This window comes from Oncorhynchus gorbuscha, linkage group LG16 (genome assembly GCF_021184085.1).
Source record: "Oncorhynchus gorbuscha isolate QuinsamMale2020 ecotype Even-year linkage group LG16, OgorEven_v1.0, whole genome shotgun sequence".
NCBI classification, from domain to species: domain Eukaryota; kingdom Metazoa; phylum Chordata; class Actinopteri; order Salmoniformes; family Salmonidae; genus Oncorhynchus; species Oncorhynchus gorbuscha.
The window spans coordinates 21,831,303-21,856,970 of record NC_060188.1 but is presented as its reverse complement, the minus strand read 5'-3'; the positions used below and the strand labels follow the sequence as shown (position 1 = coordinate 21,856,970).

The 25,668-nt window shown below is 46.9% G+C and overlaps 1 protein-coding gene across 1 annotated transcript; it reads right to left on the bottom strand.

Annotated features, from left to right (window-relative positions):
• Positions 1–298: 298 nt before the first annotated feature.
• Positions 299–25,668, bottom strand: LOC123999972 (KN motif and ankyrin repeat domain-containing protein 2-like). Its single transcript, XM_046306031.1, is given in 13 exon segments — positions 299–574; positions 4,774–4,872; positions 5,162–5,362; positions 5,724–5,866; positions 6,134–6,253; positions 6,256–6,352; positions 6,592–6,679; positions 6,813–7,904; positions 8,015–8,129; positions 8,224–8,436; positions 8,742–10,187; positions 10,637–10,706; positions 25,209–25,668. Coding segments are annotated over 12 exon segments (3,687 nt in total). The 5' UTR covers positions 10,677–10,706; positions 25,209–25,668; the 3' UTR covers positions 299–541.

Below are 25,668 nucleotides of genomic sequence, written 5' to 3'. Positions count from 1 at the left end.
TACATTGTAGAATAATAGTGAAGACAGCAAAACTATGAAATAACACATATGGAATCATGTTGCAACCAAAAAAAGTGTTAAACAAATCCAAAAATATATTTTATATTTGAGATTCTTCAAATAGCCACCCTTTGCCTTGATGACAGCTTTGCACACTCTTAGCATTTTTCTATTTTTGTAACCTTTATTTAACTAGGCAAGTAAGTTAAGAACAAATGATTATTTACAATGACAGCCTACCGGGGAACAGTGGGTTAACTGCCTTGTTCAGGGGCAGAACGACAGATCCAGGATTCGATACAGCAACCTTTTGGTTTACTGGCCTAACACTCTAACCACTAGGCTACCTGTCACATTCACTCATACAGCTTCACCTGGAATGCTTTTCCAACACTCTTGAAGCAATTCCCATACATACTAAGCACTTGTAGGCTGCTTTCCCTTCCCTCTGCGGTCCAACTCATCCCAATCCATCTCCATTTGGTGGAGGCCAGGTCATCTGATGCAGCACTCATCACTTTCCTTCTTGTTCAACTAGCCCTTACACAGCCTGGAGGTGTGTTGGGTCATTTTCCTGTTGAAAAACAAATGATAGTCCCACTAAGCCAAAACCAGATGGGATGGTATATTGCTGCAGAATGCTGTGGTAGCCATGATGGTTAAGTGTGCCTTTACATCTGAATCACAAACAGTGTCACCAGCAAATCTACACATGCGCAGCACTTGATGGTTTTTGCGACTGCACATGAGGAAACTTTCAAAGTTCTGGAAATGTTCCACATAGATTGACCTTTGTGTCTTAAAGTAATGATGGACTGTATATTATCTTTGCTTGTTTGAGCTGTTCTTGACAGAATATGGGCGTGATCATTTAAATAGGGCTATCATCCGTATATCACCCCTACCATGCCACAAGGGTGGCTTACTTTGAGGAATCTCAAATATAAAATATATTTTGATTTGTTTAACACTTTTTCGTTACTACATGATTGCATATGTGTCATTTCATAGTTTAGGTCTTCACTATTATTCTACAAAATTGTACAAATAAATAAAAACCCTTGAATGAGTCGGTGTGTCAAAACGTTTGACTGGTACTGTATATAGGCCTAGAAAACGAACACACATTTGTAAATAATGTGAATTTAAACTTGTCTAGCAGTGAGCTCATATTTGGAAGATTTGGTGCTCTAACAAGAGGTGGGGTGGATATTGAGAAAGGGCATCTATCTTTGTCTCTGCATATCTCAAAGGAAACATGCGTCAGTTTTATCACAGTGTTCTGGTTCCACCCTCGTCGCTCAGTTAGCGTGGCACTGGGATGGGATGAATGTACTTCGATTCAGAGACTATTTCCGGGATAGTATGCCCTACGACATCAGAGTCACTTTCCTTGTTTGAGGTCAATTGGCGATTAATAGCATATACAGGCACATTCTGAACATTTGACCTTTTTGTAAGAAAGTCATGCTGATTGTCATTATCCTGTTTGTACCATGGGCCATACATGGGGCATTCATTGGCCATACAGTCTCAGTTTCATCAATGCGTTAGTTTCACTTATTTAAACACATTTTTGTATATCACAATGAAGGTACATTTCGTAATTTCACATACTTTTTAAAAATTGACATATCAATAGGCCAGTAAATCAATCAAAACCAATCAATCAATGGGGTCAACTGTGTCAAAATGTAAAATATGATGGATTCTTCGGAGGCAAAATCTATATTCTTCGCGACATAGCCAAATCAAGACGAACATGTTAATAACTCACAACTTTAGTTTACAATAGGCCTATGTCACATACAATAGGCATACGATTGGAAATCGTAATGGAACATTTCTAATGCATGAGGTAATTAATAGACCAGATTCAAGTGTTTATAATGTTGATGGCATTGGCAGCAGGCGATTTGATTTTGAGAAGGGGTTTTTGGCAGCCTTAAGCACTGCGCAGTGGATTTGGGTTATTTGCCAAAGTCTGCCCTTTTGATGGTTTTGTTTTTGTTGTTTTTGAGGGCAACAGGGGGGGGGTAGTTTAGTCTCCAACACAAACACAGTTTACCAGCGTCCTCTGCTGGTCTGCTGCAGACATGACAGCGTGCGCGGCGTGCCCAAGAAATCTACAAATACACTAAATGCAGCAGCGCGCTCTGTTGGTCAAATCATGCACAATTAGGCTACAGCTGGCTCGAGAAATGCTCTATTCAAACTCCTTGCCAAACGTTAATTGCGTGCAAGGTCCTGTTCAATACCCACTGCAGAGTAGGCTAATAGCCTACTTTTATTATTGTGATTATGATTATTAGTTTGACGGATTAGGCTAATAGCCTATGTAAGGGCAGAAGAACATTGTCTTGGAATGTATTATAAATTACAGTATCATCCACGTTGTATTGAAGATTCAAGAAGGCCTTATTCTAATCAGAGAGATTGGTCCAGTTTCGACTGTTACTAGAAACACACACAGAGACGATTTACGATGAAGGCTGATTTATTATTTTCATCCAAATACCATAAAACCAAATGGGGAAAAATACAAACTGATCATATTACAGAAGGCAAAATAACAAAACCAAAATGTGCCAGGAGGTAAACCTATAGTTGTGAACAAGTAATACAAATATAAATGTATAAAAACGAATGTAAAACAAATATAAAACGTTATAAAATCTAATTGCGAAGGAAATCCTGTATTAAAGGTGGGGGGGGATGACTTAAAGACAAATCCAAATTGAGACACCAATGAGTATACAAAAGATTAAGAACACCTGCTCTTTCCATGACAGCTTTTAGCTGGATTCACCTGGTCAGTCTATGACCAGGTGAATCCAGTGTAGACGAAGGGGAGGAGACGGGTTAAAGAAGGATTTTCAGGCCTTGAGACAATTGAGACATGACTGTGTATGTGTGCCATTCAGAGGGTGAGGCAACTCCACATGAGGAAGGTGTCCTTAATGTTTGGTATACTCAGTGTATTTCTGTATTCTGGACATCAATCATTTTTAAATTATAATTTTATGCATCACTACTACTGTAGAATAATGTCATATATTATTATAATTTTGGTATACCTATATTACAATGCAAATTCTTCAATAGCTCCATAGTCCATTCTGTCACTTTCTAGTTACCAACCAATCCAAAAAGGGTGGCCACTGAACAGGAATTTTAACCTTGCCTACCACCTTACACACCCTAGTCAGTACCCAAACACCCCACGTCACTCCTTCCCTCAGTAAAACCACTCATAAATCCTTTATTCAAAACAATAAACAATCTTTCATTTCAGAAATGTAGTACCTTTATGGGACAGTTTGAGTAGCTACCATTTCTAGTTGCCTTCTCATGAACATTACAAATGTTATTGACCTCGACGATAATGTTGCCGTTACCAAATGTTTTGTTGGGAATTATCTGTCTGGTCAACACATATTATTATCTTCACACTCAGACGGATCACCACAACATACAGTGTAACAAAAGAGTTTGTTATGAGGGGAAGATCTTTGGATAAAAATTCGGGAAAAAATGGTTAACCGTTACGACGACTAAAATGTGGTTGGAAGTTAGCCAGTAAGACCATAATTTAAAACAACAGTGTCCTGATAAGGGTGCTGTAGGCCTCTTCACAGCTAGGTGTCTGACATCTAAAGTAGCAATGCTGTGTGTAAAGGTTGTCATCTGTTTAACAGTGTTGGAGATCCATACCGTTACCTATGTGACATTTGAATTGAATAAAAAGACACTATCAAAAATACTCTCGGGTAAATAAAGGTTGTGTAGGAATCTCCATCTTTTGTACGGAATTAAACTGGAGTCCTGTATCAGAATTGTTTTAGCACCAATCAGCTGACTGATACAATCGATAAAGGACACTTCAGAGAGATATGTGTATTTTAGAATGAAATGGGTGATTTTGTAGTTTTAGAATGATACGGGTCAATTAATCATTTCACAGTGATATGGGTGACTTTATGCATTCCATAAATGATTGTGATCAGACACAACATATTCCGACTGTGTCACTGCAACTGATCGATTATCAATGATAAATAGAATTACATATATCGCTGGAACAGTAATAAGTAACAAATTCAACGGAAACAAAACAATAAGCGACAATAATGAACTACGGTAAAGTAATACAATCTTGCTCATCTAGTGGCAATAAAAGACACAAAAGGAATGTAAGTGGGACTATTGCTGAGTTGAGTTTGTGTGTTGATCTGTAACAAGGGGAACGGCTTATTCTGTCATGTGACTATTATCAGAGATTGATTTCAACCGACACTAACAACAACAAACAACGGACTCTTGTGCGTAAACAACTACATGTGAGTACAGCATCACGATGAATTCCTTTCCGTTTCAAGAAAAGATGCGCTAGGATCGTGTCAAGTGCTGGGTTTCATGCTGACGTGCACATACAGAGAGAACAGACAGAGAGAAGAGGAAAAAGACCATTACAATCACTCTCCCACACACACACACACACACACGAACGCACACACACATATACACAGATATCAACACTTGTGGTGGAATGGTTGAGGAGCTGGTTGAAGAGGTGCTGCTAAATTCTCCAAAAGGTATCTTACAGTGTGGTCACTTTGTTTCACCAGAGGGGGAGAGGATCCCAAAAGAGGAGACTTTGGTGATACCTTGAGGGTAAAACAATATTTATAAATCACCACCCGATGCACCTGATGAGTGTGTGTTGGTTTTTGTTGAAATGTTAAAGGAAATTCTCTGTTTGACAACACTTACAGGGGAAGGAGGCTTGGCGAAGTTGAGGTGAGCGTAGAGAAGCACAGCGATGTCATTCTGACTGGCCTCCAGGGCTATGGACAGGGCTGAACTGCCATCCTAGTGGAGAGAGAGATAACCATAGGTTGGGTTGCCAAAGAGAGAGAGGGTGAGAAAGGCAAGACAAAGTAGGTCAGGCTGAGGGAAGGATGAGAGACAGGGTTGGGAGCTGGTGCACACAGCTGCACCGCCGAGAGCAAAATAAGAGAGAGTAGAAAACAAACAGTCAAAGACACTGCATTGACATGGGAGACTCACAGATGCTGTTAGACAGAGAGTAGGGAAAACGGGGTGGGAAAGCAACTAGTAAAATGCTATGTAAAATTTAGAAGAAGGTTTGTTGACTCACGTTATCAGTGAGAGTGACATCACAGCCTGGCACAGACAGCAGCTGACGCACGATGTCGACGTGGCCGTGCTCGCAGGCACACATGAGCGCCGTGGAGCCGTCGTCGTCGCGGATGTTGACCTGTGCCCCGCAGGAGAGGAGCGCCCGTACCATGTCCCCTCGCCCGTGACTCACTGCCAGCATTAACGCCGTCTGACCCGCCTAACAACATACAACAGTTACCCGTTAGGAAGGCCACGAGTTTTACCAGTCTCCTGATCGTGTGACCTTCTGACCTGGAAAAACTCCAGGCAGTAGTTATAAGAGCTGGCCTAACACCAACAGTCAGCTTTTCTTACACAAAATTACAAAACCATTGGAGGCAAGAAAAGACATGTCCTGGCCCAACATAACCAGAACATAGATACAATGTGGAGCTATCAGCAACATACATGCAAAGGAGCCATCTAACTGAAGTAGCTGAAAAAGCCATTCTGTCAGGGGCTCGGGAGGGATGTCATCGGTCTGCCTGAGCTTGGCTGTGTGCAGGGAGGCCTGCTGTCCAGCAGGGGGCATAGTGTACCTGGCTGGCTTTGGCGTTCACGTCCCCTGTGCGCAGCAGCTGCAGGACGGTGTGAAGGTCACTGTCAGAGTGGAAGGCAGCCAGAGCTGTCAGCATGATGGCTGTGTACCCGGCCTTGTTCTGCTTGTCAGCGTTACACAGGCCTGACAGGGAGAGAGCGACCAGGACACCTTTATTATGGGAGTTATATCCCTAAGCCATTCCACTAACAGTCATACAGTACATCAAGGTTATACATACAGTCAATGGTATCTATGGCTCTGAGGCAGACCACAAGTCTGTGTTAGATATACACATTCATACAGTGCTGATCCATGTACTGTACAAACAAACCAAACACTTACTTGTCCACCATAAAAGTAAACCACTATTCTCTTGTCTGTAAACACACACATCCCCCAGTCACTCACCAGTGTCCAGCAGCAGCTTGACCACAGGGAAGTTGGAGTGGGAGACGGTGTAGTGCAGGGCCGTGTTGCCGTTGCCGTCGGCCATATTGACCACAAACTTCAGCAGCTGTGGGAGACGGAGGAGAAGGTATCCATATAGGCCCTGACCATGGCAGTGTCAGCTGCCTTGTGACAGGACACACGAAGCCACTCCTGGAGCACCGTGGTGTAGGCTGTCCTCTGGGGAGGAAAACACAGAGAGCGGTCTGAGACTAACAACCAGACAGGACTGGTCAAAGTAACTCACACTGTTTATGATACAGCTTAATGGGATAACCCAGTATTGTAAAGTGCAGGAGACCAGAGTTCAAATCCCTGTCAGTTACATGAACACAATCATGTAGAATGTGACTATATGAAATGACAAGTCATAGATGAAGTCATCTAAACTGGCATGGTGGGCAGAGAGAATAGCATACTGCTGCGTGCTGGCTGAAAGCATTTGGTTCACCCAGGGCTTTCTGCAGGGCATGGAGAGATGCCATCAGGCTCTCACTGAACTCCAGTCTGACAGAGATGAAAGAAAACACAGCAAATTCAAACACACACACGCACATACACAATATCATACTGCACTTGAGATCATTCATGGATTGACGAATCTACTGATTAGAGTTTTTAAATGGTTGTGCTGGTTTACCTGGTTTCTTGATTGGCTGCTCCAGCAGCACTTGGGGCGTTTCCAGGTGTTGGTGTCGAGGCTGGTGACTGGACTCTCCTCTGCTGGGAGCTTTGTTCAGTAGCTGATGATTGGGTGGCCCAATGCTGAGGGGCGAGGTCAGTAGTTTGTGATTTGATGGCATCTAGCTGAACGGTGACATCAGTGGTATTTGATTGGGTGACACCCTGCATTACTTCCGGGTTAGTGGCTTCTGGTTGGCATCTGGGTGGCTTGGGGGGTGCAGAACAGGTAGCAGCTGATTGCACGATGCACTGCTCAGGTGTAGTGGGTTCAGTGCTAGTATTTATGGAGGTACACTCCTGAGGGATGGGGTCTGGGACCGATGATTGGACAATACTCCCCTGACGGACACAGTCATTGGCTGGAGACGGGTAGGTCGTCTCAGTGGGAGCAGAGTCAGAGGCACATTGTTGCACGGCAGTGTTCAAGGTTGGTGATAAGGTGGCTAGATGCTGCAGTCCCATGCTTACGGTTGCTGATTGGCTGGTGCTCCGCTCAGAGGCAGGTTCGCAGGCTGGTGGTTGGACGGTAGTGGCTGGGAGCGGAGTGACATGCTCTAGCCTTGTGGAGGAGACTGGGACTGCTGCCGATTGGCTGGTGCTCCGCTCAGAGGCAGGTTGACAGGCTGGTGGTTGGACGGTAGTGGCTGGGAGCGGAGTGACATGCTCTAGCCTTGTGGAGGAGACTGGGACTGCTGCCGATTGGCTGGTGCTCCGCTCAGAGGCAGGTTGACAGGCTGGTGGTTGGACGGTAGTGGCTGGGAGCGGAGTGACATGCTCTAGCCTTGTGGAGGAGACTGGGACTGCTGCCGATTGGCTGGTGCTCCGCTCAGAGGCAGGTTGACAGGCTGGTGGTTGGACGGTAGTGGCTGGGAGCGGAGTGACATGCTCTAGCCTTGTGGAGGAGACTGGGACTGCTGCTGATTGCTGGTGCCGTCCCGCTGCAGACTCTGGTGCTTCTGGGAGTTTCTCTGTGGTCTCATGATATTCACTGGCATCACTCTCCTCTGAACTCTCACTGCTACTGTCGTCTGACGAGGTGGACTCATACCTGCAGGACAGAACTGATCTATCACACACGTCAACTCACGCTTTCTGTAGTGTAACATGAATACACTGTTACACGTAAACAATGTCATACACTATCAATAACACACGTACCCTCCATTGACTCCAGTGAACTGCAGGTTCTTCTTGGTGGATGGAGAGCCAGGTTCTCCTTCTGCCTTACGTTTCATAATGGACCTCAGGGCTGTCTGGGGAGAGGCTGCTGCAGCTGGAGAGAAGACCCAATGTTGCCACAATGTAATGTTACGTCAGAGACAGTTAGCGGGAGGGTTAAGGTAAGGAGTCGTACGGTCCATAGCTACCTGGCTTTGATGGCTCTTCTTGAGACTGGACGGTGTTTATGGCAGTGTGCTGGGGTGTCTCTCCTTCCTTCAGATGCAGCAAAGCCATCTGATTACCAATGGTATCAATGGCGATGGCAGGATTAGTGACAGGCACAGAGGTGGACAGCTCACTTCTTAGGACCTCTCGGACCTGTTTGGAGGAGATGGCGATGGGCAGCTCAACAGCTGCATCTGGAGGAATGGAAAGGAAGAGGACAAAAGATGGAAGGGATCAACAATCAAAGAAAACACGTGATTTTTAACTTGACTAGTTGTTATAGAAAACATTTGTACATTTTACAGGAGCATATAGGGGTAAGTGCCCTGTTCAGGGGCACATCGACATCCTCTTTCATCTAGTCGGCTCATGGATTTGAACCGGTGACCTTTAGGTTACTGGCCAAACGCTCTTAACCACTAGACTACCTGCCACCCCATTTAAACCTACTTCATTTAATTTGATATCACTTGTAACTTATCACTGAAGTCAGACCTACCCTCTGGGCCCAGGGCCTGTGCATGTCCTCTGTGGGTTCCCTCCAGGACTGTACCACCTGGAGGGAGGGAGGGGGAGCTGCACCCCTCTGCTCGGAGCAACGTGCCCACCCCCACCACAGTGGCTGGTTGCTCCAGCGTGTACACCTGGATTCCCACAGTCCTCTGTGCCCGGTGATGGGGCTGCTGGGTAAAGCTGACTACCGTTTGCAGGCTGTGTCCCTGCTGCTCCTGCCAGCTCAGACTGGTGGCCCTGACCGAGTGGTTTGCCTGGGGGGCCTGAACCTGCCTCTCCCTCTTAGCTGCCTGCACCTGCTGCTGGGCAGCCTGCAGCTCCTGCATCGTACTCTTCAGCTGGCCCTCCAGCTGGCCCACCTGGCTCTTCAGGGCCTCTGTCTCCGGCACCAGCCCTAGGTCCTGCTCCTTCACCCCAATGCCCACATCCACCTGCTGGCTGCCCCTCGCCTCCTCTGATCCCACCCCAATGGTACGCACTTCCCTCTGCCCAGCCGGCCGTGCTCCACCCACGATCACCGTGTCCTCAATCTCACAGCCTGAGTCTGCCTGCGGCCTGGAGCCCTCAGGGGTGGTGGGAGTGGTGGGGGACAGAGGCCCTGCTGCAACCCTGATGGTGGCTCCAGCTCCAGAGCTCACATCCTCCTCTGGGATGTCGATGTAGAGCTCCCCTCGGGGCCGGCCCACTCTGCCGAAGCCAAGGGTGTGTCCCAGAAACTTTTGGCTCTTCAGCTGGACGCTTAGCTGCCTCTTCTCCTCCTGCAGCACAGAGATCTTCACCTGTAGCACGGGGATGGTCTTCACCTGCTCCTCCAGTTCCCGGATCTTCCTCAGAGCCACCGCCATCTGCTCTCTTACATGCTGCAGGTGGGCCGGGGTGGGCGACACGGGCGTGGACAGGCCGGAGCTCATGGGGGTGAAGGAGCCCGTTCCTCCTCCATGGGTGCGGTTGTAGCTGTGGGCGCTGCTCAGGGAGGTGGTGGATCCGGCCATGCTGTTGTGCATGCTACCAAGTGTGCTGGAGAACCTCCTGGGGCCCCCTTCTTTCTCTTCCTCCAACTTCCTGCGGGCGTCCAGCAGGGTCTTCTCCACCCGGGCCGTGCTGAAGCTGGGCCTCTGGGAGTGGGAGTTGTGTGGGTGGTAGCCCGGGGCGCAGTAGGAGAAGGATGATTGGCGACTGTCCTGGCTGGTGTTGGAGCACAGGGACTCTGTGGAGGTCCACCAGGAGCCCGTGTAGCCGTACCCCCGGGGCAGAGACCCGTAGCGGGGCCGGCGCTGACCGGGGACCTTCTTGATGGTGTTTCCCTTCTCAATGTCGTTGACATACTTGAGGAAGTCTAGGTCCAGACGGTAGCCGTAGGGGGTCTCCACAGAGTAGGGCGCCTCCTGCTCCTTCCCGTGCAGAGAGGGGGGAGCGGACGGGGTAAGCTTCCCTGCAGGGAACAGGAAATAGAGTTAAAACAAGCGGAAATCTGCCAATCTAATCTCGGACTCAGACTTCAGAAAATAGCATCATCTCTCGAGGATACGGAATGTTTGGGTATGCAGTCTAATAGCTACACAAATTAGGTAGAAACAAAGTTTGATAAATAAAGGAGTTGGTTATAGCCAGACCTTGATCGGTTTAAGGTATTTAAAGACTTTAGGTTGATGTAAGTTATTTTGGATGTTAAACACTTCAGGCCAAGGCCGATTAAATTAAATCCTGGACTGAAAAGCATGCCAAAGGTAGACCCTCCAATGAAAGGACTTTATGGTTTTAATCTGTGTCTGGGAAACAGTCCCTACATGAGAAATAGATGATTCACTCACATGATAGTTTGTGGGAGATGATTCAGTATTATGATTTTAAGAAATAGAAAGAGCAGAGTTAGGACCATACCTCCTGGGAAGCTGGGGTCCATGTGCAGCACCTGAGCCATGATGTCACACGTTTACCCACAAAACCTCACCTGGGGGGGAGAGAGAGACACATTCATACAAACCTATCAAACACTTCCACAACATAGTCAGAAGAAGTAGAAGAACTACTCCTAATGGAGCGACCCACTGTAAGATATTTGCCAATACATTGTACACAAAGGGGGGATACCATAGATACACCAGCAGGGGTAAGGCCAGTGGAAAAAAATCTTGAACCTTAAAGGGTTCTTTGGTTATCCCCATAGGAGAACCCGTTGAAGAACCATTTTTGGCTACAGGTAGAACCCTTTCTACAGAGGGTTCTCCATGCAACCAAAAAGGGTTATACCTGGAACCGAAAAGGATTCTACCTGGAACCAAAAAAGGTTCTCCTATGTGGACAGCCGAAGAACCCTTTTGGAACCCTTGTTTCTAAGAGTGTAGGCCCTACAGGGTCACAATGACAAACCTTGTAGTTGAAGTCTCTCTCTCTCACGAGGGCGGAGTAGTGTAAGCTGGGTTTGTATTGGTCAATATACTGCTTCTTTGTTGGGTTGGCCTGAGAGTTTAATTGGTCATGCTGTAGGATGGTCATATGGTGGGTCGGCTATATCTAACATCTTGTGTATGTCCCTAAGAATCTCTCTGTGTGATATATTTAGCCTCAATTAGCCATTTCTCTGCTTTTCTGCCTGCTTATGTTCTTTCTGCTCGATAGTACATCTTTCTGCTCGCTAGTACATATTTCTGCTCGATAGTTCACCTTTTGTTTGTTTCTGGTTCTAATATTCCGAGAGGAGAAGAGTTAGAAGGGAAAGTTTCCTGGCAGCTTATTCCAGGAGAGAGAGGTTGGAGGCCAGTTACAGCCTTATTAGGAATCGTTTGTGAACACTAACAGAGGTTCTCGATTTAGGGTTTACAGACACTCAGACTTCTTTATCTCCCACTCTTTTTCCATGTATTTCCCCTCTCTGTTCCCTCTCTCTGTCCCCCCCCCCCCCCGCTTTTCATTCTCTCCCCCTCTACTCGTCAGCTGACGATAAAGAGATTTCAGCTGACCACTGTCTCCCCTCATCCCCCTTCCCCCCTCTTCTTGCTCCCATACACTCAACCCAGGATAGTACATTCACCACATTAAACACAATCAAAACAATGACCAAATGCACACTGGGATCGACACTGGGAAAACCAATGCATATTTCATGTAGTTGCAAACTTTCTTTCTATTTGCCTACTGGATGTCTTGCTATTGGTGTACTAACATTTCTGTTTGGACTGGATGTCTTGCTATTGGTGTACTAACATTTCTGTTTGGAAGTTAATATTGATGGCTGAGCTATTCTTCTGACACCCTTTGCAGTTTCTGTTGGCTTGTGGCAAGAGGAAAGTGACATGCTGCCAGCGTGCCAGCGGCCCATAATGAGGGGTCTCTGATTCCGTGTGCCTCCCCAGCCGATAAATATTAACTTTCTAGGTCATTCATTTGTGAGAACTGAGATGGACTTTTTCAGCATTACATCAGCTGAATCTGTAAAACAGACATCAACAGTTTGGACCTGAATTGAGTTTGTTCTCAGGGCATACTTAGTTCATGCCCAGTTTTCTGTTCTGTTCCATCAGCAAGAAATGAGTCTCTCTCTGCTCATTTCAATTTCTGTCTCTCCCCTCCCTCGTCCTCTCCCTCCCTCTAATCTCATGACTCTCGTCAGCGCCTGTTTATGCTCTTGCCCATTTCAGGGAAAGTAGGGCACTTGGAAACATTGACTAAATTGACGTGGTATTTTTGAAGCCCGAATTTCTCTGTATATTGTAGCTCTCCCTATCTCTGTCTTTCTCACACTGATATGGCCACAAACACAGACATGCACTCAAATGCAAACACACACAGATACGCACACGCTCAAGTACGCACACGCTCACGTGGCCACGTGTGTGTGTGTGTGTCATTGAGAGAGAACAGGAAGATGGTGTGTGTGTGTGTGTGTGTGTGTGTGTGTGTGTGTGTGTGTGTGTGTGTGTGTGTGTGTGTGTGTGTGTGTGTGTGTGTGTGTGTGTGTGTGTGTGTGTGTGTGTGTGTGTGTGTGTGTGTGTGTGTGTGTGTGTCATTGAGAGAGAACAGTAAGGTGGTGTGTGTGTGTCATTGAGAGAGTACAGGAAGGTGGTGTGTGTGTGTGTCATTGAGAGAGTACAGGTTGGTGGTGTGTGTCATTTAGAGAGTACAGGAAGGTGGCATGTGTGTGTGTGTGTGTGTGTGTGTGTGTGTGTGTGTGTGTGTGTGTGTGTGTGTGTGTGTGTGTGTGTGTGTGTGTGTGTGTGTGTGTGTGTGTGTGTCATTGAGAGAGTACAGGAAGGTGGTGTGTGTGTGTCATTGAGAGAGTACAGGAAGGTGGTGTGTGTGTGTGTCATTGAGAGAGTACATTTACATTTACATTTAAGTCATTTAGCAGACGCTCTTATCCAGAGCGACTTACAAATTGGTGCATTCTGTGTGTGTGTGTGTCATTGAGAGAGAACAGGAAGGTGGTGTGTGTGTGTGTGTCATTGAGAGAGTACAGGTTGGTGGTGTGTGTCATTTAGAGAGAACAGGAAGGTGGTGTGTGTGTGTGTGTCATTGAGAGAGTACAGGAAGGTGGTGTGTGTGTGTGTGTGTGTGTCATTGAGAGAGTACAGGAAGGTGGTGTGTGTGTGTGTGTGTGTGTGTGTGTGTGTGTGTGTGTGTGTGTGTGTGTGTGTGTGTGTGTGTGTGTGTGTGTGTGTGTGTGTGTCATTGAGAGAGTACAGGAAGGTGGTGTGTGTGTGTGTCATTGAGAGAGTACAGGAAGGTGGTGTGTGTGTGTGTCATTGAGAGAGTACAGGAAGGTGGTGTGTGTGTGTGTGTCATTGAGAGAGAACAGGAAGGTGGTGTGTGTGTGTGTCATTGAGAGAGTACAGGTTGGTGGTGTGTGTCATTTAGAGAGAACAGGAAGGTGGTGTGTGTGTGTGTGTCATTGAGAGAGTACAGGAAGGTGGTGTGTGTGTGTGTGTGTGTCATTGAGAGAGTACAGGTTGGTGGTGTGTGTCATTTAGAGAGAACAGGAAGGTGGTGTGTGTGTGTGTGTCATTGAGAGAGTACAGGAAGGTGGTGTGTGTGTGTGTGTGTGTCATTGAGAGAGTACAGGAAGGTGGTGTGTGTGTGTGTGTGTGTGTGTGTGTGTGTGTGTGTGTGTGTGTGTGTGTGTGTGTGTGTGTGTGTGTGTGTGTGTGTGTGTGTGTGTGTGTGTGTGTGTGTGTGTGTGTGTGTGTGTGTGTCATTGAGAGAGTACAGGAAGGTGGTGTGTGTGTGTCATTGAGAGAGTACAGGAAGGTGGTGTGTGTGTGTGTCATTGAGAGAGTACAGGAAGGTGGTGTGTGTGTGTGTGTCATTGAGAGAGAACAGGAAGGTGGTGTGTGTGTGTGTGTCATTGAGAGAGTACAGGTTGGTGGTGTGTGTCATTTAGAGAGAACAGGAAGGTGGTGTGTGTGTGTGTCATTGAGAGAGTACAGGAAGGTGGTGTGTGTGTGTGTGTGTGTCATTGAGAGAGTACAGGAAGGTGGTGTGTGTGTGTGTGTGTGTCATTGAGAGAGTACAGGAAGGTGGTGTGTGTGTGTGTGTGTGTGTGTGTGTGTGTGTGTGTGTGTGTGTGTGTGTGTGTGTGTGTGTGTGTGTGTGTGTGTGTGTGTGTGTGTGTGTGTGTGTGTGTGTGTGTGTGTGTGTGTGTGTGTGTGTGTGTGTGTCATTGAGAGAGTACAGGAAGGTGGTGTGTGTGTGTGTCATTGAGAGAGTACAGGAAGGTGGTGTGTGTGTGTGTCATTGAGAGAGTACAGGAAGGTGGTGTGTGTGTGTGTGTCATTGAGAGAGAACAGGAAGGTGGTGTGTGTGTGTGTGTCATTGAGAGAGTACAGGTTGGTGGTGTGTGTCATTTAGAGAGAACAGGAAGGTGGTGGTGTGTGTGTGTCATTGAGAGAGTACAGGAAGGTGGTGTGTGTGTGTGTGTGTGTCATTGAGAGAGTACAGGTTGGTGGTGTGTGTCATTTAGAGAGAACAGGAAGGTGGTGTGTGTGTGTGTGTGTCATTGAGAGAGTACAGGAAGGTGGTGTGTGTGTGTGTGTGTGTCATTGAGAGAGTACAGGAAGGTGGTGTGTGTGTGTGTGTGTGTGTGTGTGTGTGTGTGTGTGTGTGTGTGTGTGTGTGTGTGTGTGTGTGTGTGTGTGTGTGTGTGTGTGTGTGTGTGTGTGTGTGTGTGTGTGAGTGTGTGTCATTGAGAGAGTACAGGAAGGTGGTGTGTGTGTGTCATTGAGAGAGTACAGGAAGGTGGTGTGTGTGTGTCATTGAGAGAGTACAGGTTGGTGGTGTGTCATTTAGAGAGTACAGGAAGGTGGCGTGTGTGTGTGTGTGTGTGTGTGTGTGTGTGTGTGTGTGTGTGTGTGTGTGTGTGTGTGTGTGTGTGTGTGTGTGTGTGTGTGTGTGTGTGTGTGTGTGTTGATTGAGAGAGTACAGGAAGGTGGTGGTGTGTGTGTGTGTGTGTGTGTCATTGAGAGAGTACAGGAAGGTGGTGTGTGTGTGTGTGTCATTGAGAGAGTACAGGAAGGTGGTGTGTGTGTGTGTATGTGTGTGTGTGTGTGTGTGTCATTGAGAGAGTACAGGTTGGTGGTGTGTGTCATTTAGAGAGAACAGGAAGGTGGTGTGTGTGTGTGTGTCATTGAGAGAGTACAGGAAAGGTGGTGTGTGTGTGTGTGTGTGTGTGTGTGTGTGTGTGTGTGTGTGTGTGTGTGTGTGTGTGTGTGTGTGTGTGTGTGTGTGTGTGTGTGTGTGTGTGTGTGTGTGTGTGTGTGTGTGTGTGTGTGTGTGTGTCATTGAGAGAGTACAGGAAGGTGGTGTGTGTGTGTGTCATTGAGAGAGTACAGGAAGGTGGTGTGTGTGTGTGTGTCATTGAGAGAGAACAGGAAGGTGGTGTGTGTGTGTGTCATTGAGAGAGTACAGGTTGGTGGTGTGTGTCATTTAGAGAAACAGGAAGGTGGTGTGTGTGTGTGTGTCATTGAGAGAGTACAGTAAGGTGGTGTGTGTGTGTGTGTCATTGAGAGTGGTGTGTGTGTGTGTGTGTGTCATTGAGAGAGTACAGGTTGGTGGTGTGTGTCATTTAGAGAGAACAGGAAGGTGGTGTGTGTGTGTGTGTGTGTCATTGAGAGAGTACAGGAAGGTGGTGTGTGTGTGTGTGTGTGTCATTGAGAGAGTACAGGAAGGTGGTGTGTGTGTGTGTGTGTGTGTGTGTGTGTGTGTGTGTGTGTGTGTGTGTGTGTGTGTGTGTGTGTGTGTGTGTGTGTGTGTGTGTGTGTGTGTGTGTGTGTGTGTGTGTGTGTGTGTGTGTGTCATTGAGAGAGTACAGGAAGGTGGTGTGTGTGTGTGTCATTGAGAGAGTACAGGAAGGTGGTGTGTGTGTGTGTCATTGAGAGAGTACAGGAAGGTGGTGTGTGTGTGTGTGTCATTGAGAGAGAACAGGAAGGTGGTGTGTGTGTGTGTGTCATTGAGAGAGTACAGGTTGGTGGTGTGTGTCATTTAGAGAGAACAGGAAGGTGGTGTGTGTGTGTGTGTCATTGAGAGAGTACAGGAAGGTGGTGTGTGTGTGTGTGTGTGTCATTGAGAGAGTACAGGTTGGTGGTGTGTGTCATTTAGAGAGAACAGGAAGGTGGTGTGTGTGTGTGTCATTGAGAGAGTACAGGAAGGTGGTGTGTGTGTGTGTGTGTGTGTCATTGAGAGAGTACAGGAAGGTGGTGTGTGTGTGTGTGTGTGTGTGTGTGTGTGTGTGTGTGTGTGTGTGTGTGTGTGTGTGTGTGTGTGTGTGTGTGTGTGTGTGTCATTGAGAGAGTACAGGAAGGTGGTGTGTGTGTGTCATTGAGAGAGTACAGGTTGGTGGTGTGTGTCATTTAGAGAGTACAGGAAGGTGGTGTGTGTGTGTGTGTGTGTGTGTGTGTGTGTGTGTGTGTGTGTGTGTGTGTGTGTGTGTGTGTGTGTGTGTGTGATTGAGAGAGTACAGGAAGGTGGTGGTGTGTGTGTGTGTGTGTGTGTGTGTGTGTGTGTGTGTGTGTGTGTGTGTGTGTGTGTGTGTGTGTGTGTGTGTGTGTGTGTGTGTGTGTGTGTGTGTGTGTGTCATTGAGAGAGTACAGGAAGGTGGCGTGTGTGTGTGTGTGTGTGTGTGTGTGTGTGTGTGTGTGTGTGTGTGTGTGTGTGTGTGTGTGTGTGTGTGTGTGTGTGTGTGTGTGTGTGTGTGTGTGTGTGTGTGTGTCATTGAGAGAGTACAGGAAGGTGGCGTGTGTGTGTGTGTGTGTGTGTGTGTGTGTGTGTGTGTGTGTGTGTGTGTGTGTGTGTGTGTGTGTGTGTGTGTGTGTGTGTGTGTGTGTGTGTGTGTGTGTGTGTGTGTGTGTGTGTGTGTGTCATTGAGAGAGTACAGGAAGGTGGCGTGGGTGTGTGTTATTGAGAGAGAACAGGAAGGTGGTGTGTGTGTGTGTGCGTGTGTTTGTGTGTCATTGAGAGAGTACAGGTTGGTGGTGTGTGTCATTTAGAGAGAACAGGAAGGTGGTGTGTGTGTGTGTGTCATTGAGAGAGTACAGGAAGGTGGTGTGTGTGTGTGTGTGTGTCATTGAGAGAGTACAGGAAGGTGGTGTGTGTGTGTGTGTGTGTGTGTGTGTGTGTGTGTGTGTGTGTGTGTGTGTGTGTGTGTGTGTGTGTGTGTGTGTGTGTGTGTGTGTGTGTGTGTGTGTGTGTGTGTGTGTGTGTGTGTGTGTGTGTGTGTGTGTGTGTGTGTGTCATTGAGAGAGTACAGGAAGGTGGTGTGTGTGTGTCATTGAGAGAGTACAGGTTGGTGGTGTGTGTCATTTAGAGAGTACAGGAAGGTGGCGTGTGTGTGTGTGTGTGTGTGTGTGTGTGTGTGTGTGTGTGTGTGTGTGTGTGTGTGTGTGTGTGTGTGTGTGTGTGTGTGTGTGTGTGTGTGTGTGTGTGTGTGTGTGTGTGTGTGTGTGTGTGATTGAGAGAGTACAGGAAGGTGGTGGTGTGTGTGTGTGTGTGTGTGTCATTGAGAGAGTACAGGAAGGTGGTGTGTGTGTGTGTGTGTCATTGAGAGAGTACAGGAAGGTGGTGTGTGTGTGTGTATGTGTGTGTGTGTGTGTGTCATTGAGAGAGTACAGGTTGGTGGTGTGTGTCATTTAGAGAGAACAGGAAGGTGGTGTGTGTGTGTGTGTCATTGAGAGAGTACAGGAAGGTGGTGTGTGTGTGTGTGTGTGTGTGTGTGTGTGTGTGTGTGTGTGTGTGTGTGTGTGTGTGTGTGTGTGTGTGTGTGTGTGTGTGTGTGTGTGTGTCATTGAGAGAGTACAGGAAGGTGGTGTGTGTGTGTGTCATTGAGAGAGTACAGGAAGGTGGTGTGTGTGTGTGTGTCATTGAGAGAGAACAGGAAGGTGGTGTGTGTGTGTGTGTCATTGAGAGAGTACAGGTTGGTGGTGTGTGTCATTTAGAGAGAACAGGAAGGTGGTGTGTGTGTGTGTGTCATTGAGAGAGTACAGTAAGGTGGTGTGTGTGTGTGTGTGTGTCATTGAGAGAGTACAGGTTGGTGGTGTGTGTCATTTAGAGAGAACAGGAAGGTGGTGTGTGTGTGTGTGTCATTGAGAGAGTACAGGAAGGTGGTGTGTGTGTGTGTGTGTGTCATTGAGAGAGTACAGGAAGGTGGTGTGTGTGTGTGTGTGTGTCATTGAGAGAGTACAGGAAGGTGGTGTGTGTGTGTGTGTGTGTGTGTGTGTGTGTGTGTGTGTGTGTGTGTGTGTGTGTGTGTGTGTGTGTGTGTGTGTGTGTGTGTGTGTGTGTGTGTGTGTCATTGAGAGAGTACAGGAAGGTGGTGTGTGTGTGTGTCATTGAGAGAGTACAGGAAGGTGGTGTGTGTGTGTGTCATTGAGAGAGTACAGGAAGGTGGTGTGTGTGTGTGTGTGTGTCATTGAGAGAGAACAGGAAGGTGGTGTGTGTGTGTGTGTCATTGAGAGAGTACAGGTTGGTGGTGTGTGTCATTTAGAGAGAACAGGAAGGTGGTGTGTGTGTGTGTGTCATTGAGAGAGTACAGGAAGGTGGTGTGTGTGTGTGTGTGTGTCATTGAGAGAGTACAGGTTGGTGGTGTGTGTCATTTAGAGAGAACAGGAAGGTGGTGTGTGTGTGTGTGTCATTGAGAGAGTACAGGAAGGTGGTGTGTGTGTGTGTGTGTGTGTCATTGAGAGAGTACAGGAAGGTGGTGTGTGTGTGTGTGTGTGTGTGTGTGTGTGTGTGTGTGTGTGTGTGTGTGTGTGTGTGTGTGTGTGTGTGTGTGTGTGTGTGTGTGTGTGTGTGTGTGTGTGTGTGTGTGTGTGTGTGTGTGTGTGTCATTGAGAGAGTACAGGAAGGTGGCGTGGGTGTGTGTTATTGAGAGAGAACAGGAAGGTGGTGTGTGTGTGTGTGCGTGTGTTTGTGTGTCATTGAGAGAGTACAGGAAGGTGGTGTGTGTGTGTCATTGAGAGAGTACAGGAAGGTGGTGTGTGTGTGTCATTGAGAGAGTACAGGAAGGTGGTGTGTGTGTGTCATTGAGAGAGTACAGGAAGGTGGTGTGTGTGTGTCATTGAGAGAGTACAGGAAGGTGGTGTGTGTGTGTCATTGAGAGAGTACAGGAAGGTGGTGTGTGTGTGTCATTGAGAGAGTACAGGAAGGTGGTGTGTGTCATTGAGAGAGTACAGGAAGTTGGTGTGTGTCATTGAGAGAGAACAGGAAGGTGGTGTGTGTGTGTGTGCGTGTTTGTGTTTGTGTGTCATTGAGAGAGTACAGGAAGGTGGTGTGTGTGTGTCATTGAGAGTACAGGAAGGTGGTGTGTGTGTGTCATTGAGAGAGTACAGGAAGGTGGTGTGTGTGTGTCATTGAGAGAGTACAGGAAGGTGGTGTGTGTGTCATTGAGAGAGTACAGGAAGGTGGTGTGTGTCATTGAGAGAGTACAGGAAGTTGGTGTGTGTCATTGAGAGAGTACAGGAAGTTGGTGTGTGTCATTGAGAGAGTACAGGAAGGAGGTGTGTGTGTGTCATTGAGAGAGTACAGGAAGGTGGTGTGTGTGTGTCATTGAGAGAGTACAGGAAGGTGGTGTGTGTGTGTCATTGAGAGAGTACAGGAAGGTGGTGTGTGTGTGTGTGTCATTGAGAGAGTACAGGAAGGTGGCGTGTGTGTGTGTCATTGAGAGAGTACAGGAAGGTGGCGTGTGCGTGTGTCATTGAGAGTACAGGAAGGTGGTGTGTGTGTGTGTGTGTGTGTGTGTGTGTGTGTGTGTGTGTGTGTGTGTGTGTGTGTGTGTGTGTGTGTGTGTGTGTGTGTCATTGAGAGCGTACAGGAAGGTGGAGGGCTGGTTGACAGGGGTACAGTTGATGAGATATAATTAGAGTGTTCCGTTCAGCTTCACAGCGTGACAAACATCCCAGCCCTCAGCAATGACGACGGCCAAAACTCTCCTCTACACGCTCCTTCTCGCTCTCTTTCTCCCTCTCATACTAACTCTCAATTTGGTTTAATATTCCTGTCTTTTCCTCGTCACATCAAGTGAACACGTACTCTGTTACGGCCACTGTCTTCTCTTTAACACATTGCCTGGTGCTCCAATTCCTCCCCTCCCCCAAACCTTCTGCATCTGCCTCTACACCAGTGCCTCATTGAGTGTTCGGGTGTGCACGTGTGTGTGTGCACGTGTGTGTGCGTGTGTGTGTCTGCCGTGTCTGTGTGCTCCACCATGTATGTGGGTAACCTTACTCCCTCTCACTCTGGCCTGTAAACAGTGTTCCATTGAGATGGCAGTGATTAGAGTCCAGTGTAGCCCCCTGCTCCTCCTCAGCAGCACCAGCACAGCCAGCCAACCATTCTTCCGTGATACACTCCCAGACCCAGACTTTAACCTCCTCCTCTCCTTCAGCCATTCTCTCCCTCCTCCAGGAGGAATGAGTTGCCCCAGACTGATGCCCTCCTCCCCACATTCCAGACCAGTGGAAGTTAACATTGCCCACCTCCCCACATTCCAGACCAGCAGAAGTTAACATTGCCCACCTCCCCACATTCCAGACCAGCAGAAGTTAACATTGCCCACCTCCCCACATTCCAGACCAGCAGAAGTTAACATTGCCCACCTCCCCACATTCCAGACCAGTGGAAGTTAACATTGCCCACCTCCCCACATTCCAGACCAGTGGAAGTTAACATTGCCCACCTCCCCACATTCCAGACCAGCAGAAGTTAACATTGCCCACCTCCCCACATTCCAGACCAGCAGCCCACCTGGAAGTCCCCACATTCCAGACCAGTGGAAGTTAACATTGCCCACCTCCCCACATTCCAGACCAGCAGAAGTTAACATTGCCCACCTCCCACATTCCAGACCAGACCAGCCCACCTCCCACATTCCAGACCAGTGGAAGTTAACATTGCCCACCTCCCCACATTCCAGACCAGTGGAAGTTAGCCCACCTCCCCACATTCCAGACCAGTGGAAGTTAACATTGCCCACCTCCCCACATTCCAGACCAGTGGAAGTTAACATTGCCCACCTCCCCACATTCCAGACCAGTGGAAGTTAACATTGCCCACCTCCCCACATTCCAGACCAGTGGAAGTTTGCCCACCTCCCCACATTGACCAGTGGAAGTTAACACCTCCCCACATTCCAGACCAGTGGAAGTTAACATTGCCCACCTCCCCACATTCCAGACCAGTGGAAGTTAACATTGCCCACCTCCCCAGACCAGTGGAAGTTAACATTGCCCACCTCCCCACATTCCAGACCAGTGGAAGTTAACATTGCCCACCTCCCCACATTCCAGACCAGTGGAAGTTAACATTGCCCACCTCCCCACATTCCAGACCAGTGGAAGTTAACATTGCCCACCTCCCCACATTCCAGACCAGTGGAAGTTAACATTGCCCACCTCCCACATTCCAGACCAGTGGAAGTTAACATTGCCCACCTCCCCACATTCCAGACCAGTGGAAGTTAACATTGCCCACCTCCCCACATTCCAGACCAGTGGAAGTTAACATTGCCCACCTCCCCACATTCCAGACCAGTGGAAGTTAACATTGCCCACCTCCCCACATTCCAGACCAGTGGAAGTTAACATTGCCCACCTCCCCACATTCCAGACCAGTGGAAGTTAACATTGCCCACCTCCCCACATTCCAGACCAGCAGAACATTGCCCACCTCCCCACATTCCAGACCAGTGGAAGTAACATTGCCCACCTCCCCACATTCCAGACCAGTGGAGTTAACATTGCCCACCTCCCCACATTCCAGACCAGCAGAAGTTAACATTGCCCACCTCCCCACATTCCAGACCAGCAGAAGTTAACATTGCCCACCTCCCACATTCCAGACCAGCAGAAGTTAACATTGCCCACCTCCCCACATTCCAGACCAGCAGAAGTTAACATTGCCCACCTCCCCACATTCCAGACCAGCAGAAGTTAACATTGCCCACCTCCCCACATTCCAGACCAGTGGAAGTTAACATTGCCCACCTCCCCACATTCCAGACCAGCAGAAGTTAACATTGCCCACCTCCCCACATTCCAGACCAGCAGAAGTTAACATTGCCCACCTCCCCACATTCCAGACCAGCAGAAGTTAACATTGCCCACCTCCCCACATTCCAGACCAGCAGAAGTTAACATTGCCCACCTCCCCACATTCCAGACCAGCAGAAGTTAACATTGCCCACCTCCCCACATTCCAGACCAGCAGAAGTTAACATTGCCCACCTCCCACATTCCAGACCAGCAGAAGTTAACATTGCCCACCTCCCCACATTCCAGACCAGCAGAAGTTAACATTGCCCACCTCCCCACATTCCAGACCAGCAGAAGTTAACATTGCCCACCTCCCCACATTCCAGACCAGTGGAAGTTAACATTGCCCACCTCCCCACATTCCAGACCAGCAGAAGTTAACATTGCCCACCTCCCCACATTCCAGACCAGCAGAAGTTAACATTGCCCACCTCCCCACATTCCAGACCAGCGGAAGTTAACATTGCCCGTCTCCAGGGTCCTCCACTCTGACTATTATGATTAGATATCAAGGGGAGAAAAACTCAGATCCTTCAAGCACAAAATAGTATGTCTCAGACTGCTGATGTCCTGTTGGATGCCAGTGTGGCTGTGTGATGGCTGCTTTGCTACTTTTAATCATTGTGAGTTGTTGCTTCACTGATACGCCCAAGTCGTTTCAGAATGTGCTAATGTAGCGCTACATTGTTATCACACAGAGTCCCTCAATAAAAGCTACAGATGTCCCTCACCTGTATCAAAACATACATACCACATTTTTTTACCACACATTACACAATGCACATATCTTTGTGATCAGAGGAGGGTGACCATCATGGTTAGTAGGTAAGATACAGTAGGTTTAGTTCTGGAAGAAAACTCTCAGTACTTCAGTCAGGTCCAGAATTGTTTGCACCCTTTTTAAAGACAAATAAAAAAGACTATAAAATAAATAATACAAATACGGAGATATTGTATGCAGACTTTTTTGGGGAAAAATTATTTTTTTATACTAATACAATTGCTCAGAGAAAGAGAGGGGTCAAAATGATTGCCACCCCTGTTTTCAATTGCTTTCAATACCTCACCTTGCGAGGATACATTGAGTATTTTTCTAAAGTGTTTTATGAGTTCAGAGAACACATTGGGAGAGATCTTAGACCATTCTTCCATAACACAATTTTCCAGATCCTTGATATCCTTCCTCTACACTTATGGACTGCCCTCTTCAATTCAAACAGCAGGTTTTCAATGGGGTTCAAGTCTGGAGACTGAGATGGCAAAATGTTGATTTTAGAAAATGTAACCATACCAGACCTATTTTAGTTACCAGTCACTTTCAGAAAAGATGGATTAGTCACATTTAAAAGGAAAGACTCACCCATTTTGAATGTTATATTGTTTTAGGGTATCGCTGAGCGAAGTTCTATCGATTCCTGGGGTCATTTCATGTTTTCATGTATATTTGATCTCTTGCCGTTCACACAGGCAGAAAGACCGCGGACATGACATGGCATTGTGACCAGCACTCTCACTACACTGGAAGTTAAGAGGAAAAGGACTTTAAGATTGCGAAAACATCAAACATACATGTCAGTTTTCAATACTGGGTGGCAAACTAGCTAACAAGCTGGGTGGCAAACTAGCTAACAAGCTGGGTGGCTAACTAGCTAACTAGCTAGCTAACAAGCTAGGTAGCTATCCAGCCAACCCATAGAGAGATCAATGCATTGTGGGTTTTGTAGTCGACTTTAGATGCAACAGATTTCCAAAATGATTTTCACATTTCATGTTGCTACCAACCTTATTAAAACGACAAAAGTAAAGAAAGAAAAATCACAACAAATATTGTTATCACATATTAGTGTTATTTAACATGGTAAATTATAGGAATTTGTGGTTGTTGGAAGGAGGAAGGATTTTTACCTTTAAGACTAGACTTGGTTTTGCTCAATCCTATATCTCAGATGTTTGATCTCCCTACGAGCCAGGACACAGCCTGAGATCCTCTGGCAGGGTGCTGTGGGCCATTCCAAAGTCTAGAGTAGATCAGGCTTGCAGATTCCATGTCTCTTTTTAAATCACTGCTAAAGACACACTTTTATAAAGACGGATGATTTTAATGTAGGATTTCAGTTAGCTATATTTTGTCAACAGTTGCCAAAGAGCTCTATTTTCATGTCATCCAAAAAAACGTAAACACCTGTAGTTTGCTAAACAGCATTGGCACTTGGATTGCAACCAGTGTTATGTTCAGATGAAATGAAAATAGAGCTCTTTGACAACGCTCACTAGTGGTGGGTTTTGCATCTAATGAAAGACTCATCTGAAGAAAAGAACCCCATAACTACTGTAAAATATGGTGGTGGATCTTTGATGTTATGAGGCTATTATTTAGCTTCCACTGGTCCTGGGGCTCTTGTTAAGGTCAATGGCATTAGGAATTTGACCCAGTACCAGGACTGTGGTTTGAATTGAAGAGGGCGCAGACAAAGAATATCAAAGACCTGGAAGGATTATGTGTGGAGGAATGGTCTAAGATCCCTCCCAATGTGTTCTCCAAATATATATATATATATATATTTTTAACGGCTCAGTGTCGTTATCCTCGCACGGCGAGGTATTGAACGCTATTGAAAACAGGGGTTCCAAACAATTTGAGAAAAACTGCTTTACTTGTTAAACAAAATCTCTTTCTCTGAGCAATTGTATTAGTATAATAATAATACTAATACAATTTCCCTGAGCCTACAATATGTCTCAGTGTTTGTATTATTTATTTTATAGTCTGTTTTGCTAATCTTTATCAAGGGTGCCAATAACACATTGTCTTTATTCACGGCCTTACCTCACGGCAAGGGATTAAATAGGTACCTTTTGTGCGATTGCTATTCTACACAAGTTTGGGAATGGGAATGGTTTAAGAATTAGGAAAAGAGGATTTATTTTCTGCTCCATACCAGCTGCTCGGTGTGCTGCAGGGTTGGTCTCTCCTCCTCCCCAATCTCCTCACTCTGGCTTCTCTTCTCTTTCTCTTCCCTCCCTTCTTTCTCAAGGTCAGCACCTGAGCACAGCATGGAGGAAAATAATGGAAAGATATCAACATTTATATTAAGAAATCATCCATTTCATAATCCTACTGAGATAGAGATCAGGAAACAGAAAAGACCAGAAAGACCCACAAAATAAACGTGGGATAAATGCAGCCAAGTTCCAAATGAAGCACATCATTGAGGTACCAGGTGAAGCTTTAACCAGCCATCAAATCTCAAAAAGTCCATGACAACTCTAACAGCTCCATCCCAGCCTCTCCAGAGGGCTACAAACAGGGCTCTCTTACAAAACAGCGATTACTCAATGTTTAGGCAGGTTGCCAAGGACTGGTTACTGTAAGATTAAAAACACCCAGGTCTGCAGTAG